Source organism: Chiloscyllium punctatum, chromosome 20, assembly GCF_047496795.1.
Source record: "Chiloscyllium punctatum isolate Juve2018m chromosome 20, sChiPun1.3, whole genome shotgun sequence".
Classification (NCBI taxonomy): Eukaryota; Metazoa; Chordata; class Chondrichthyes; order Orectolobiformes; family Hemiscylliidae; genus Chiloscyllium; species Chiloscyllium punctatum.
Window position 1 is genome coordinate 77,181,846 of NC_092758.1, and position 15,792 is coordinate 77,197,637.

Here is a 15,792-nt window from a genome sequence, read left to right on the forward strand (position 1 = left end):
CCTGCTCCTGGGATGTAGACTTTCTTTGTTCTTCTTTGTTCTATCCCTGTATCCAAGTCATTAATGTAAATTGTAAAGAGCTGGGGCCCGAGGACCCAACCCTGTGACACCCTACTAGTTACTTATTGAAATCCAGAAAAAAACCCTTTTATCCCGAATCTCCGTCTCCTTCCATCAGCCAGTCACCTATCCAAACTAATAAATTATTCTCAATCCCATATGATCCAACCTTGTGAATTAAACGTTTATGCGGCATCTTCTCAAACACCTTCCAGAAGTCCAGAAATATCGCATCGACAGAAACCCCATTATCCACCTGACTTGTTACATTTTTGAAGAACTCTAGCAAATTAGTCAAACATGATTTGCCCTTCTTAAAATGGTGCTGACTCTGACGGACAGCAGTTTGACTTTCCAAATGTCCTGATGTTGCTTCCATGACAATTGATTCAAACATTTTCTCAACAAGAGACATTAAATTAACTGGTGTGTAATTTCCCACATATTTCCTCCCTCCGTTTTTGAATTAGGGCTTTACAGTCGCTTTTTTTCCAAATCACTGGAACCTTTCCCTGTGTCCAGGGAATTTTGGAATATTGTAACCAACAGATCCACTATCTCCTCTGCCACTTCCTTTAATATCCTAGGATGCAGACCATCAGGCCTGGGAGTCCTGACTGTCCTCAATCCTATAGGTTGCTGAGTACCTATCGATGTTGATTGTTCTCAGTTCTACCTGATCTATTGCCTCTGACTTGTCTATAACAATAAGAATGGTACTATTGTCCTTCACCATGAAAACTGAGGCAAAATAGTGATTCAACATCTCTGTCACCTCAGTGCTCCCTACTATTAACTCTCTGGTTTCATCTTCCAAGGGATCAACGTTCACATTAGCCACTCTCTTCCCTTTTAATACCTATAGAAGCTTTTGCTATCCTTTTTGATATTTTGTGCTTGTTTTCTTTTGTACTTTGCCTTAGCTCTATTTTAGTATCCCCTTGTTTATGTTTGAAAGTTTCCCAATCTTGCAGCCTGCCACTGGCCTTAGGTTTTGACTTTACCTTGTCCTTGACCTCCCTGTTCAGCTCTGGATGTTTTTTTTTACCCCCATTACCATCTTCCTTTCTCGCTGGGATATACTTTAATTGTGAGGAATTGAACAGCTCCTTAAACATCTGCCACTGCTCATCCACTATCTTACCTTTTAGTCTTCCCGCCCAATCTACTAGGGCCAAATCTGCCCTCGTGCCTATGTAACTTTATTTATTTCCAGAACACTAGTGTGGGACTCCACTTTCTCAACCCTCACCACCTCCTCCCCCCAAACTGAATTGTGAATTCTATCAGACGATGGTCACTACTCCCTGGAGGATCCTTAACTATGAAGCCTTCAATAAATCTCTCCTCATTACACAATACCAAACCCAGAGGACCCTGCTCCACAACATACTGTTCTAAAAAAAACAATCTCTGTAACATTCAATGAACTCTGCCTCCAGGGTAGCTCCCGATGAAGGCCTTATGCCTGTAACGTTGATTCTCCTGCTTCTCGGATGCTGCCTGACCTGCTGTGCTTTTCCAGTGCCACACTTTTCGACTCTGATCTCCAGCATCTGCAGTCCTCACTTTCTCCTGATTCCACATCTTGATCTTCTGTGCGTATTTCATTCAGCACCCGTTTTAGCCGCACATTGCCTTCAGCACAGCTCACCCATTCTCTCCTACTCTTAGCTCTTTCTTTTACTTATTCAGTTTTACTTCACTCTTGACTGGTTATCCATAAGCTGTTTGTTTAGCTACCCCTTGCATACCTCTCTCTCACTCTCTGGGCTCTATCTCCTCACCTTGTCCCCTTGCCCCCTCCTCCTCTCTAACTCCTTTTTCAGCATAAATATCACATTTTCTAATAGCTGTGATGAAGAGTCACTGGAGTCGAAACATGAACTCTGCTTTCTTCCCACAGATGCTTCCAGACCTGCTGAATTTTGCCAGCAGTTTCTGTTTGTGTCTCTGTGTAAACTCTCACAGCCTGCCTTTCCACCTAATTTTGTGTTGTCTGCAACTTTAGCTGCAGTACTTGCACTTCCTTTGTCCATTAATATATATTCTACAGCGTGGAAATAGGCCCTTCAGCCCAACCAGTCCACACCAACCCTCGGAAGAGTAACCCACCTAGACCCATTTCCCTCTGACTAATGCACCTAATACCATGGGCAATTTAGCATGGCCAATTCACCTGACCTGCACATCTTTGGACTGTGGGAGGAAACTGGAGCACCCGGAGGAAACGCACACAGGCACGGGGAGAATGTGCAAACTCCACACAGTCAGTTGCTCGAGACTGGAATTGAACCTGGAAGTCTGGTGTTGTGAGGGAGCAGTGCTAACTACTGAGCCACCGTGCTGTCCTAACATTGAAAGATTGAACTTGCACAGGATACTTGCTAGTCTCTGCTGGACTATTACGTACAGTTGTGGGCACTACTTTACAGGAAAAATGGTTCTAGCACTGGATCCCCAGTGGTCACTGGTTGCCATCCTGAAAAAAAAACCCTTTATCCCCACTCACTGTTTCCTGTGCATTAGCCAATATTCTCTCCATGCCAACATATCATCTTCAATACCACGGGCTCTTATTTTAGGATTGAACCTTTTGAGAGGCACCTTGTCGAACATAATCTGGAAATCCAAATACAGCACATCTATCGATTCCCCTCTATCCAGTCAGGTTGAGACTTCCTTGAAATACTTTAATAAATTAAGTCCCGACATGATTCCCCTTTCTTGACACCATGCTGGCTTTGCTTGGTTAGATTACAATCTTCCAAATGTGCTATCACACCCTTAATAATCCATGCCAGCACTTTTACAATAAAAGATGTTAGGCTGTTCAGCCAATAGTTACCCAGTGTTAGTGCCCCTCCTTCTGAGCAGGAGTGTCAGATTGGCAATGCTCCAATCCTCTGGTACTTACCCAGAATCTAAAGGATTTTTGGATGTACAAGTTGCTGTAATTTGATATCAGGGAGGGATCAATTTCTCACAGGCAAGCTGGGATTGAGGCCCCATGTGGGCGGCACGGTGGCACAGTGGTTAGCACTGCTGCCTCACAGCGCCAGAGACCCGGGTTCAATTCCCGCCTCAGGCGACTGACTGTGTGGAGTTTGCACGTTCTCCCCGTGTCTGCGTGGGTTTCCTCCGGGTGCTCCGGTTTCCTCCCACAGTCCAAAGATGTGCAGGCCAGGTGAATTGGCCATGCTAAATTGCCCATAGTGTTAGGTAAGGGGTAGATGTAGGGGTATGGGTGGGTTGCGCTTTGGCGGGGCGGTGTGGACTTGTTGGGCCGAAGGGCCTGTTTCCACACTGTAAATAATCTAATAATACAAGCAGTCACCCAATACCTTCCATTAACAGTCTCATGATAACTGCGTACAGCAGGACCTGGCTTGTTCAGTTAATATTTTCCCTGTTCCCCTGGGACACGGGTATGATTGTGGCTCTTCTGGCTCAAACCATTCACCACAGCATTGAGCGGGCTTTGAACCTGAGTGAGGGAAACCGACTTATTAAGGCAAATACCAGAGCCACATTCTAAACCGAAATTCAAAACTCTCCGCGTGGTGCAATTTGCACGATTACCAGAGCGATCAAGCGTTAGGGTCCAATCACACTGGCACAAAATACCTCAGGATAGCACATACTCAAAATCATGAATAAATCTGAAGTGGAGAGGCCGGCATTGGGCAGGGGTGGACAAGTTCAAAAATCAAACAACACCAGGTTAGAGTCCAACAGGCTTATTTGAAATTGCAAGCTTTTAGAGTTTAGCTCCTGCCTCACGCCTGGTATGATAGGGAGGTATAAGACACAGGATTTATTTATAAGCAAGAAGTGAACAACTTTAAAACGAGCTGGCCTTGTTCAATCATTTAATCGGTTAGGAGGTGGACTGCTGATTAAAATACAAAATCCAGATTCCTTTCAAGTTTTGTCCCTAGATAGTTCTCAATGTACAAGGGGTGATATCTCAGGTTAGACAATACACCTTAGGTATGAGGTCCCGCTTCGAGTCTGTCTGCGTTTTAAGCTGAGGCTGGGTTTTTATTGGACAGAAAAAGAATCTTGAATGAAATAATACCTCATGTATGTGTGTGTGTGTGTGCGTTTGTGTGCGTGTGTGTGTGAGTGTGTTTGTGTGCGTGTGTGTCAGTGTGTGTGTGTGTGTGTCAGTGCGTCTGTGTGTCTGTGTGTGTGTATGTGTGTCAGTGTGCCTGTGTGAATGTGTGTCAGTGTCTGTGTGTGTTTGTGTCTGTGTGTCTGTGTGCCTGTGTGTTTGTGTGTCTGTGTGTGTCTGTGTGTGTGTGTGTGTATGTGTGTGTATGTGTGTCTGTGTACCTGTGTGATTGTGTGTCAGTGTGTGTGTGTGTCAGTGTGCATGTGTCTGTGTGTGTGCGTGTCAGTGTGTGTGTGTGTCTGTGTGTGTGTGTCAGTGTGTGTGTGTGTGCACGCGTGTGTGTGTCTGTGTGTGTGTGTGCGTGTGTCAGTGTGTGTGTGTCTGTGTTTGTGTGCGTGTGTGTGTCAGTGTGTGTGTGTCAGTGTGTGTGTTTGTGTGCGTGTGTGTCAGTGTGTGTGTGTATGTGTGTCTGTGTGATTGCGTGTCAGTGTGTGTGTCAGTGTGTGTGTGTGTCTGTGTGTGTGCGTGTGTCAGTATGTGTGTGTATCAGTGTGTGCGTGTCTCAGTGTGTGCGTGTGCGTGCGTGCGCGTGTGTGTGTCTGTGTGTCAGTGTGTGCGCGCGTGTGTCAGTGTGTGCGCATGTGTGTGTGTCAGTGTGTGTGTGTGCATGTGTCAGTGTGTGTCTGTGTGTGTGTGCGTGTGTCAGTGTGTGTGTGTCTGTGTGTCTGTGTGTGTGTCTGTGTCAGTGTGTGTGTCTGTGTGTGTGTGTGTGTGCGTGTGTCAGTGTGTGTGCGTGTGTCAGTGTGTGTCAGTGTGTGTGGGTGTGTGTGTCAGTGTGTGTGTGTGTCAGTGTGTGTGTGCGTGTGTCAGTGTGTGCGTGTCTGTGTGTGTGCATGTGTCAGTGTGTGTATCAGTGTGTGTGTGCGCGTGTGTCAGTGTGTGTGTGTCTGTGTGTGCGTGTGTCAGTGTGTGTGTGTTTGTGTGTGCGTGTGTCAGTGTGTGTGTCTGCATGTGTGCGTGTGTCAGTGTGTGTGTGTGTGTGTAGTGAGTGAGAGAGACAGAATGTGCATGTGTGCGTGTGCGAGAGAGAGAGAGAGAGAGACCGTGTTTTGTGTGTGCACACAAGTGAGAGACTGCGAGTGTGTGTGGGCATTTGAGAGTGCATATGTGTGCATCTGTGTATGTGTGAGTGCGAGTGTGCATGTGTGACCACTTGCGTATGTACAACTTAAAACCAGATGACTAGTTCATAACGATTGACTCACGCCCATATGCCACCTTTCGTTTCTCCATTTCAGCATCAAATTACAAGTTGAAGGTCCCAGAGCTTTGTTAAACTTTAATTCTTGGGATAGTATTTATTGGGCATTCCGAATTACCCTTAAGGCCGAGGGTGGTGACGAGCTGCCCCCAGGAAGCGCTGCTGGCTGTGAGATAGGAGTTTGAGGATTTTTATCAGAATGGTGCAGGAGTTGGAAGGAAACTTGGAGCTGATAGCATCTTTAAGTGCCTGTAGTCCATCGAGGTAATGGAGTTCAGGGGTGTTGGAGATGCTGTTGAAGATACTTTAGCGAGTGGCCACAGTGAAGCAAATAGAAGGCACACACTGCAATGAATGGACATGAGGGATAGAGGGGGTGAATATTTAAGGTGCAGATTTGAGGTTCTCTATGTATATTTGGCGGAGAGCAGGAGTCTGCAGGTTCGATGACCGAACTGATCATGGCATCAGGATACAGGAAGCCATTCGAGCGTTAGGAGGGAACAGTATGGTGGGGGTCGGGGGGGGGGGGGGGGGGTGCGACTGACACAACGGTCTGAAACAAACAGCAGATGGCTGTATTGCCTGCCTGGGGCCAGTGTTCGGGATATCTGCTCAGAGCTGCTTGCAGTGGGAGGAGAAGGATCCAGTTGTCATAGTCCATGTCAATACCATTGACACAGATTGAATTAGGAAAGAGCATCTGACAGAGCTAAGGACGAAATTAAAAATCAGACTGAGGCCGGGAGCTTAAAATGAGAGAGCTGGATACATGGCTCAAAGCCTGGTAGGGGAGAAGTGGGCTCAAGCTCACGGGGAATTGGCACCAATGCTGGGGAGAGTGGGGTCTACTGGCATGATCTACAGCTGAATGGCCGTTAGATGTATGTTCCCATAAATTGCATAACTAGGAAAGAAGAGGGTTTGAAATAAAATTGTGAGGGCAAGAAATCAAATGTGGAAAAACAAGGTATATCAAAGAGTAGAGACAAAGTAAGATGGTCATCAACAATCCCTCCTGGTCCTCCCACATTGATGCTACAGTCAAGAAATCACAACGACACCTCCTCTACTTCCTCAGGAAGCTAAGGACATTTGACATGTCTGCACCAATTTTTATAGATACACTACAGAAAGCGTTCTATCCACATGTCACAGCTCGGTACGGCAACTACCCTGCCCAGGACCACAAAAACCTACAGAGAGTTGTGAACACAATCCAGCCCATCATACAAACCAACCTTCCACCCATTGACTCCATCTGTACTTCTTGACAGGCAGCCAACACCATAAAAGACCCCTCCCACCCTGGTGAGAATCTCTGCCAACCTCTCCTCTGTTGGGCAGGAGATACAAACGCTTAAACACACGTACCAACAGATTCAAGAGCAGTTTCTTCCCCGCTGTTAACATGCTTTGAATGGATGTCCATAATTTATAATTTAATGTTGATCTTTTTTGTGCACCATCTCTGCATCTGTAACATTGCGTTCCTCACTCTGGACCATTACCCTTTCACACTTTGTAAGGTATGATCTGCTTGTATTGTAAGCAAAACAAACTTTGTACTGTACCTAGGCACATGTGACAGTCATAAATCAAATCGTATCAAAAAAGAAAATAGTAATATGGGAAACAAGAGTAAAGGGAATAACATGGAGGGACAGGAAGGGGGGAAAAAGGGAATCAAGACTAGATTATTATAAAGTTAAAGGCTCTGTATCTGAATGTGTGCAGTATTCATGCCAAAGTAAATTAATTGATAGTGCACTATGAGGTGAATAAATATGATTATAAACATTACAGAGATGTGGCTGCTGGATTACAAGGATTGGGTAGAGAAAATTGCCGGGGATCTGACATTCAGAGGAAGCTAGGTAAGGGTTGAGGGGTAACACTGTTAATCATAATTGTGGAGGAGCTGGTGTGGGACTGGGGTGGACAAAGTTAAAAAGTGCACAATACCAGGTTATAATCCAACAGATTTATTTGGAAGCACTAGCTTTTGGAGTGCTGCTCCTTCATCAGGTGGTTGGCTAAGTGCTCTGTGTTGTGATATTTTTTTAACATTTAATCAAGGATGGTAATATGATAGTTAGGAATGACCTTGTTTCAGGTGATCAGGGTACAGAATCAGTTTGGGTGGAAAGGAGGAAAAATAGGGTAAAGAAGTCACTTGTGGGAGTGGTCTATAGACTCCCCCCTAACCATACGCACACTGTGGACAATGTAAACAAGAAAAATAAATTGGGTTCTTGTGAGAAAGGAATGGCAAAAATCATTGGGGAGTTTCACCTACATGTAAACTGGCAAGATTAAATTGGCAGGAGCATCTTGAAGGAAGGGATTGTTGAATGCTTTTGAGATAGTTTCTTTGAGAATGAGTCTGACACTGACCAGAGCGTGGGTTTCAATAGATTTGGCATTATGTCATGTGACAGGCTGAAGAGTTCAGGCACCCTAGGAAGCAGTTGTGCACAGGGAGAAGTGAGTACTGCAGATGCTGGGGAACAGTCAAAACGTGTGGTGCTGGAAAAGCACAGCTGGTCAGGCAGCATCCGAGGAGCAGGAGAGTCGATGTTTTGTGCATCAGCGCTTCACCGGTTCCTGAAGAAGAGCTTATGCTCGAAACGTTGACTCTCCTGCTCCTCGGATGCTGCTAGTGTCAAAAAAGTGGATTGAATTTTACATTGAGTTTGCAAGAGAGAAAATTAGGTCTAAGATTAGTACTTTTAAAAACCTAAAGAAGAGAAACTATCTGGGCATGAAAGTTGAGCTAGCTGTATTAGGCTAAGGGATAAATCAAGAGACAGCACAGCAGACATTCCAAAGGATATTTCAAAATACTCAGAATAAATACATTCTTGATGTAGAGAGATATTCTAAAGGGAGGGCACACCGACTATAGTTGATGAAAGTAGTTGGGGAAAATGTCAAATTTAAGGAAAAAGGTATACAAAGATAAGTCAGCTGATTGGTTAGAATATATAAAATACAAAGAAGGTCCAAAGGATGAATCAGGAGGAAGAAATGAGGGTGTAAGGGGAAGTTAGCCAGGAATGTCTGAATGGGTAGCAGGAATTCGTACAGGTAACTCAATAGGAAAGGAGGAAACAAAGGGGATGGACATCTCAAAAGGGTAAGAGTTGGAGTTGCTCATAGATAACAAAGAAATGGCTGGTTAATGGAACAAATGTCTTGCTTCTGCCTTGACTGTTGAGAAGATGAAATCCAGTACGGGTGTTAGATCAGAAGGTGAAAGGGAGAAAGGGGCTGAGTGAACTTACAATCACAAGGGAAGCTGGACCAAGCAAACTGTGCCTTGATACGTTTCCACCTCCAGGTGGACTTCTTCCTGGGCCCTTCAACAGATGACTGATGAGGCAGTCGGTACATCAGTATATTTTAAAAATATTCTTCAGAGATCCCATCAGACTTACCCTAACCATGAGCACACTGCGGACAAAGTGAATAAGAAAAAGAAATGGAGTTCTTGTGGCAAAGCAACCCAACCCCACTATTTAAGGAGGGAGGGAAGCCAGTTAGCTTGACATCTGCTGTGGGAAAGATGTTACAATCATTAAAGAGATTGCAGCTGCACACTTGAAAACATTTCCTGTAATTGGATAGACTCAGTAATGTTTTATCAAAGAGAAATCACATTTACCAAATTGATTGGAGTTCTTTGACGGTGTAACATGCACTGTGGATTAAGGGAAATCTGTAGACATACAATACTTGAATTTCCAGAAAGCATTTGATGAGGTACCTCACCAAAGGTGGAAAATAAAAGCTCACGACATAGGGTAACATAGATAGAAGATTAGAGTCTAGATCAGAGTGGTACTGGAAAAGCACAGCAGGTCAGGCAGCATCCGAGAAGCAGGAAAATCAACATTTTGGGCAAAAGCCCTTCATCAGGAATCCGAGGAGCAGGAAAATCGGCTTTTGCTTTCTCAATACTGATCTTCCATGTGATCCACTCACTCGCCTTTGTTATTTAAACGTTTGGTGAACTTATTGCTAGTTTAAGTTTATAAACTTTGGTCCTGGTTTTTTAATGTAAGTCAAAGATTTGATTTTAATTTATGGTTTTAGTTCAGTGAGATTCCTCCATTCTTCCAGGGTTAATCCTCCCTTGTAATGGTTTCCTTTGTCAGCGAACGCGGAAATATTGTTCCTATTCAATTGGCTTCTGACATCTCCTTGGACATCGCTGATTCAGAAGGCTGTGGACTGAAGCAGTACCTAGAGACCTGTGAAGATCATCGAAGCTGACACTTCACTGCAGTATTATTGACATGCTGCATTGTCAAAGACACAGCCTTTTGGATGAAACCTTAAACTAATGTTCTCTCAGCCTTTTCAGGTAGATGTACAGAATTGTGCAGCACAATTTCAAAATACAGCAAAGTTCTTCCCAGTGTGGCCAATGTTTACATTTCAACCAACATGTCGAGAAAGTATCCAGCACCAAGGAGAAGGTGCTAGAAACACTGAATGGCCTGGAGGTGGATAAAGCACCTGGACCAGATGGACTACACCCCAGAGTTCTAAAGGAGAGCGCGGAAGAAATAGCGGCAGCATTAGTAGTGATCTTTCAGGAATCAGTAGAGTCGGGAAGGGTCCCAAAGGACTGGAAAATCACTTATGTAATACCAGTGTTTAAAAGGGAGCAAGCCAAAAGATGGACAATTATAGACCGATTAGCCTAACCTTGGTCATGGGTAAGATTTTGGAGTCCAATGCGAAGAATGAGATTTCTAAATACTTGAGCTTGTATGGTAAAATAGGGCAAAGTCAGCATGGTTTCAGCAAGGGGAGGTCATGCCTGACAAATCTGCTAGAATTCTTTGAGGAAGTAACGAGCAGGTTAGACCAAGAGGAACCAATGGATGTTATCTACCTGGACTTCAAGAGCGCCTTTGACCAGGTGCTGCACAGGAGACTACTGAGTAAGATAAGGGCCCATGGTGTTGGAGGCAAGGTGCTTGCATGGATAGAAGCTTGGCTGTCTGACAGAAAGCAGAGAGTAGGGATTAAAGGGTCCTTCTCAGGATGGCAGCCGGTGACAAGTGGTGTTCCACAAGACTCAGTGTTGGGACCACTACGTTTCATTTTATACAATAACAATCTTGATGAAGAAACTAAGGGCATTCTGGCTAGGTTTGCAGACAATAAAAAGACAGTTAGAGGGCCAGATAGTATTGACGAGGCAGAGAGGCTGGAGAAGGAGTTGGATTCGTTAGGAGAGTGGGCAAAGAAGTGGCAGATGGAGTACAATGTGGAAAAGTGTGAGGTCATGCACTTTAGTGGGAAGAATAGAGAGATAGACTATTTTCTAAATGGGGAGAAAATTCAGAAATCTGAAGTGCAAAGAGTCTTGGGAGTTCTAGTCCAGGATTCTCTCAAGATAAACTTGCAGGTTGAGTCAGTAGTTAGGAAGGCAAATGCAATGATGGCATTTATTTTGAGTGGCCATGAATATGAAAAGCAGGGATGTACTTCTGAGGCTTTATAAAGCTCCGGTCAGACCACATTTGGAGTATTGAGCACAGTTGTGGGCCCTATATCTCAGGAAGAATGCACTGGCCCTGGAGTGTGTTCAGAGGAGGTGCACGAGAATGGTCCCAGGAATGAAAAGCTGAGCACGAGGAACATTTGAGGATCTGGGTTTAGTCTCGCTGGAGATTAGAAGGATGAGGGGGGATCTAATTGAAACATACAGAATACTGAATGGCCTGGATAAAGTGGATGCTGGGAAGATGTTTCCGTTGGTAGGAGAGACTCGGACCCCAGGGCATAGCCTTAGAGTAAAGGGAAGACCTATTAGAATGGAGAGGAGAGTTCCGAGAGTTGGGAGTCTATGGAATTCACTGCCACAGAAGGCAGTGGAGGCCAGGCCATATTTAAGATGGAGATAGGTATATTCTTGAGTATTAAGGATATCAAGGGTTATGGGAAGAAGTGGGAGAGTGGGGTTGAGAAACTTATCAGCCATGATTGAATGATGGAGCAGACTCAATGGGCTGAATGGCCTAATTTCTGCTCCTCTGTGGTATGGTCTTATCTGGTCACTACCAAATTACTGTTTGTGAGAGCTTACTGTGCATAAATTGGACACTGTATTTCCTAAAATTAGAGTTTTTTTTACTAAATAGACAGCAATTGGAATATCCCAGCATTAATTTCAGGATCTGTTGAAATCCAGGTTCATTCTTACTTGACACAGATCCCACCTTCTGATCCCAGGCCTATGGGCCATATACAGGAAGATGGGCTTAGAAAAGGCATTGGGATGTCTTTGGATTAGCATGAAAAGGATGGGTCAAATGGCTGCTTCCATGTGTATCATTTCTAGGGTTATAGAAAAATCTAATTATAGACTGAAACCTGAAATAAGTTCTTCATTGAGGGCAACACATCTCAAATATCAGATTCAAACTTCCAGTGAAAACCGGAATGACGATAACGCACAAAGGCCGTGATCCTCACATTAACAGCCTGTGTAGGGCCCCTGGGTTTACTGACTCACTGCCTCCTATACCACAAAAGCTCATCAAATCGTGGGCAAATTGTAGGCCTCAATGGCAGAGTCCTGTCTCAACTGAAGCTGCTGGCCAATCAGAGGCTGCTAGCCTCAGGATCCTAAGGATGTTGGTCAAGGCCTAGTCTTCAGGGTTAGTGACAAGTAGGTTAGTGGTTATCTTTGTCCTCTCTGCGTGGGGTGTGGGAAAAATTGGGGCAAATGGAATCCCCACCTCCAACCCAGCAAGCAGCTTCCACTCCAAGGCTATAACTGCTGGCGAGTTGAGAAAGCCCCCAGTGAATTTTCTCACTCAGCACATGAGAGAAAAGGGGCCGAGTATCTCTCCAGGGCCCATTTGCCACATTGTTGTCCCTTCTCACTACCTTTCCCACCAGCCCCAGGGAAGGGTTGTGGAAACACAACAGTGTAGTGGTATTATCGTGAGACTATTAATCTGGGGACCTGGGTTCAAATCCCATCATGGTGGATGGTTGTATTTGGGCGGCACGGTGGCACAGTGGTTAGCACTGCTGCCTCACAGCGCCAGAGACCCGGGTTCAATTCCCGCCTCAGGCGACTGACTGTGTGGAGTTTGCACTTTCTCCCCGTGTCTGCGTGGGTTTCCTCCGGGTGCTCCGGTTTCCTCCCACAGTCCAAAGATGTGCAGGTTAGGTGAATTGGCCATGCTAAATTGCCCGTAGTGTTAGGTGTAGGGGAATGTGTCTGGGTGGGTGTGCTTCGGCGGATCGGTGTGGACTTGTTGGGCCGAAGGGCCTGTTTCCAGACTGTAAGTAATCTAATCTAATCTAAAAGGGGGACATTCCACTCAAAGAGTATTAGAACTCCCAACTCCCAATGGCCACCTCTGGTCCTTTTCAGGAGCTAATGGCGGAGGTGCCAGTGTTGGACTGCCCTCCGAAAGCTGGTATCTCCAAATAAACCTGTTGGACTCTAACCTGGTGTGGGGTGATTTTTAACCTTTTCAGTCGATAAGAGAGCAAACCAACCAACCTTTTGAAATCTACACGGTCCCACTGATTATGTGGCAAAGCAGCAACATTAACACTTAAAGCGCTGGTGCAGCAACGTTTTAATCTGAATAACCCTTTCCAACGGAAGGAAGCGAAAAAGATTGTACATCACCTTTCACAACCTCAGGACATGCTGAGGGTGGATGGTCATACCTGCAACGTGAGAAACGCAGCACGCAATAATTCCACAAAAGCAATGAAGCAATCGGCCAGAAAATCTGTTGGGACTCCGATTGGTCGTGGGACAAATGTACGGCCAGGCCACTTGGGAAAACTCTAAAACCAGAACGCACCAGGTTGTGCATGACCCACAACAATGTTTGAAATAGGTTCTTGCATTTAATCACTGAGGCAGTATAGTTTGCTTCAAGGGATCTGTATTATACATAGAGAGGAAATAAATATTTGCTCATTACATAGCTTTAACTGAACAAAAAAATGTCTCTCTTTCAACGTGTAGCAGCAATCTGTAGCACTGTCCAGAACAGAGGACAAGATACAGTCATATTTTTGGAAAAAAATAACAGCTTCGTTGCCTTGAGAAGCGCTTGAGATCCAAGAAAAGTTTAAGTTTGTTGTATTTTCGTATTTCCAGAAGAACCATTAGGCAACACACTATCTCCAGACAAGTCAGACTTGCATATTCGTCAACGTCCTCTATATATTTTTCTTTTCCCCTCAGAAAACTACCAATCGGTAAAGAGGGGCCGTAGTCCCATGAATTATATATTTTTATTTCTCTCTTCTTTCTTGCTTTTTTTTGTTCCAATTGTTCAAATCATCAGCTTTCCTTTAAATAAGACAGGTTGATTACATTAAAAAAAGGGTCGGAACAAATACATACAACTCTCCCCTTTCCCAGCACCCCCAACCTGTCGTACAATATACAAAAATAGATCATCCTTCTGTTTCTTATTAATAATAACGATGCAAAAATAATGCTCTGGGACAGTTCATGATCTGTGAGGTCCTCTAACTGGAATTCAAAGGGCGTATCCGTTTAGTTCTCTTGTTAACTGTGGTAAACTTAAATGGTGCCTGGGTCTCTCCCTGAATCTTCGGGTATCTTTTCATGAAATGCACTTCTTGTTGGTTTTGTTGGGTCTTGGGTCCTTTCCTTGGCCTGCCCTTCTTGGTGAAGCCTACATACCAGCCCGTATATTTCGCAGACATCAGGGCCGTGTAGTTATTCTCCAGCACTATCTCGATGAAGACACATTCCTTGCTTCTGTCACTGAGCTGCATGGAATAGAAAAGGGGAACGTTAGCAGTTGTTTCAGCCCCCACTTCCCCCCCACCCCAACTCCTGTCCCCTTCCCCAACATTCCTCATTTCATGGTGAACTGAGGTGATTTCGATTGCTCAGTAAGAGATGAGAGTATAGTCCACGAAAATGGTGTGGTTTATGAGTGGTTACAGCAAAAGCATTACAAAGGAACCTCGATTATCCAAAGGCCACAGGCCGGGAGTATTTTGTTTGGTTAATCGACTGCTGGATAACATAGTTTAGCCAAGCATCAAAATCTTGCAACCTTGTTCGGATAATCCAAAATTTGGATAATTGAGGTTCCTCTGTACAAAGGATCCATTGGTGACAGCCAGTGTCTATAGTCCTCTTTATTGTCCTGCCTCACAGCACCAGGGTCCCAGGTTTGATTCCAGCCTCAGGCGACTAACTGTATGGAGTTTGCACATTTTCCTCCCACAGTCCAAAGATGTGCAGGTCAGGTGAATTGGCCATGCTAAATTGCCCGTAGTGTTTGGTGCATTAGTCAGAGGGAACTGGGTTACTCTTCAGAGGGTCAGTGTGGGCTTGTTGGGCCGAAGGGCCTGTTTCCACACTGTAGGGAATCTAATCTAATCTAATTTCATGATTTAGGATAGGGCAGAGGGTATATATTATCACCTCCATTTTTCATCTATCCTTGTCAGAGTTTTCATTTTCCCACTGATGTTATCTCTTGCTTTTGTGAACTTCTAGTCCATAGTAACCTCTTGATGATGTTTGGGGAGGGGGGCCATCATGCAGATGAGAAAGTACTTACCTTACCCTCATACTATCACTCAGTGACACAATGGTTGGGGACATTGGTCTCCCTTTGTATGTCTTTGTTTTCACTTACCCTGACTTCTTTAGGAATTGGAGGAAGTGGGTGAAAAAGTGATGAGAGGAAAGTAAAAGCATTTCAAAGAGAGAGATTACAAATGGACAGTTTCATGAATAAATGAAAAAATAATGGGAAGAATGGTTACTTAGTGGTTAAACTGCATTCTACATCTTGATACATCATCTTCTGCCTCTTTCTCCATTTCCTTGATCTCTCCCTCCCTTTCCCCACCTTGTAAAACGTGAGGCAAAATATCCTTTGAATGGTTTCCTTCATCCATCGTGTTTCGGGTTTTTTTTGTGTGTAAGATTAGATTAGATTACTTACAGTGTGGAAACAGGCCCTTCGGCCCAACAAGTCCACACCGAACCGCCGAAGCGCAACCCACCCATACCCCTACATCTACCCCTTACCTAATACTACGGGCAATTTAGCATGGCCAATTCACCTGACCTCTTTACATTGTAAAGATAGACCCTCTTTACGTTGACATACCACTAAAATGACTCACGATGATCTATCAGGAGGTGGGAGAGCCCAAGGCTGTTCGAATCAAGTTTCCAATTGGGTATTAGCCCAGGATTTGGAGACCAGAATCGTTTCAGTGTCCAACTAGACAAGGCATTAACCTGATTTTAAACAAAAACACACATTTCTTGCCATGGAGAGTTTATTCAGCTCCTTGA

The 15,792-nt window shown here is 44.6% G+C and overlaps 1 protein-coding gene across 2 annotated transcripts in view; it reads right to left on the reverse strand.

The window, feature by feature from the left end:
• Positions 1-13,368: 13,368 nt before the first annotated feature.
• LOC140491803 (fibroblast growth factor 18-like) overlaps positions 13,369-15,792 on the reverse strand; it is a 386,792-nt gene continuing 384,368 nt past the window's right edge. For both annotated transcript variants that reach the window (XM_072590204.1, XM_072590203.1), the window contains exon 5: positions 13,369-14,237. In XM_072590204.1, coding sequence (XP_072446305.1) covers positions 13,971-14,237 — 267 coding nt within the window. In that variant the 3' untranslated portion in view covers positions 13,369-13,970. The remainder of the gene's footprint in view (positions 14,238-15,792) is intronic.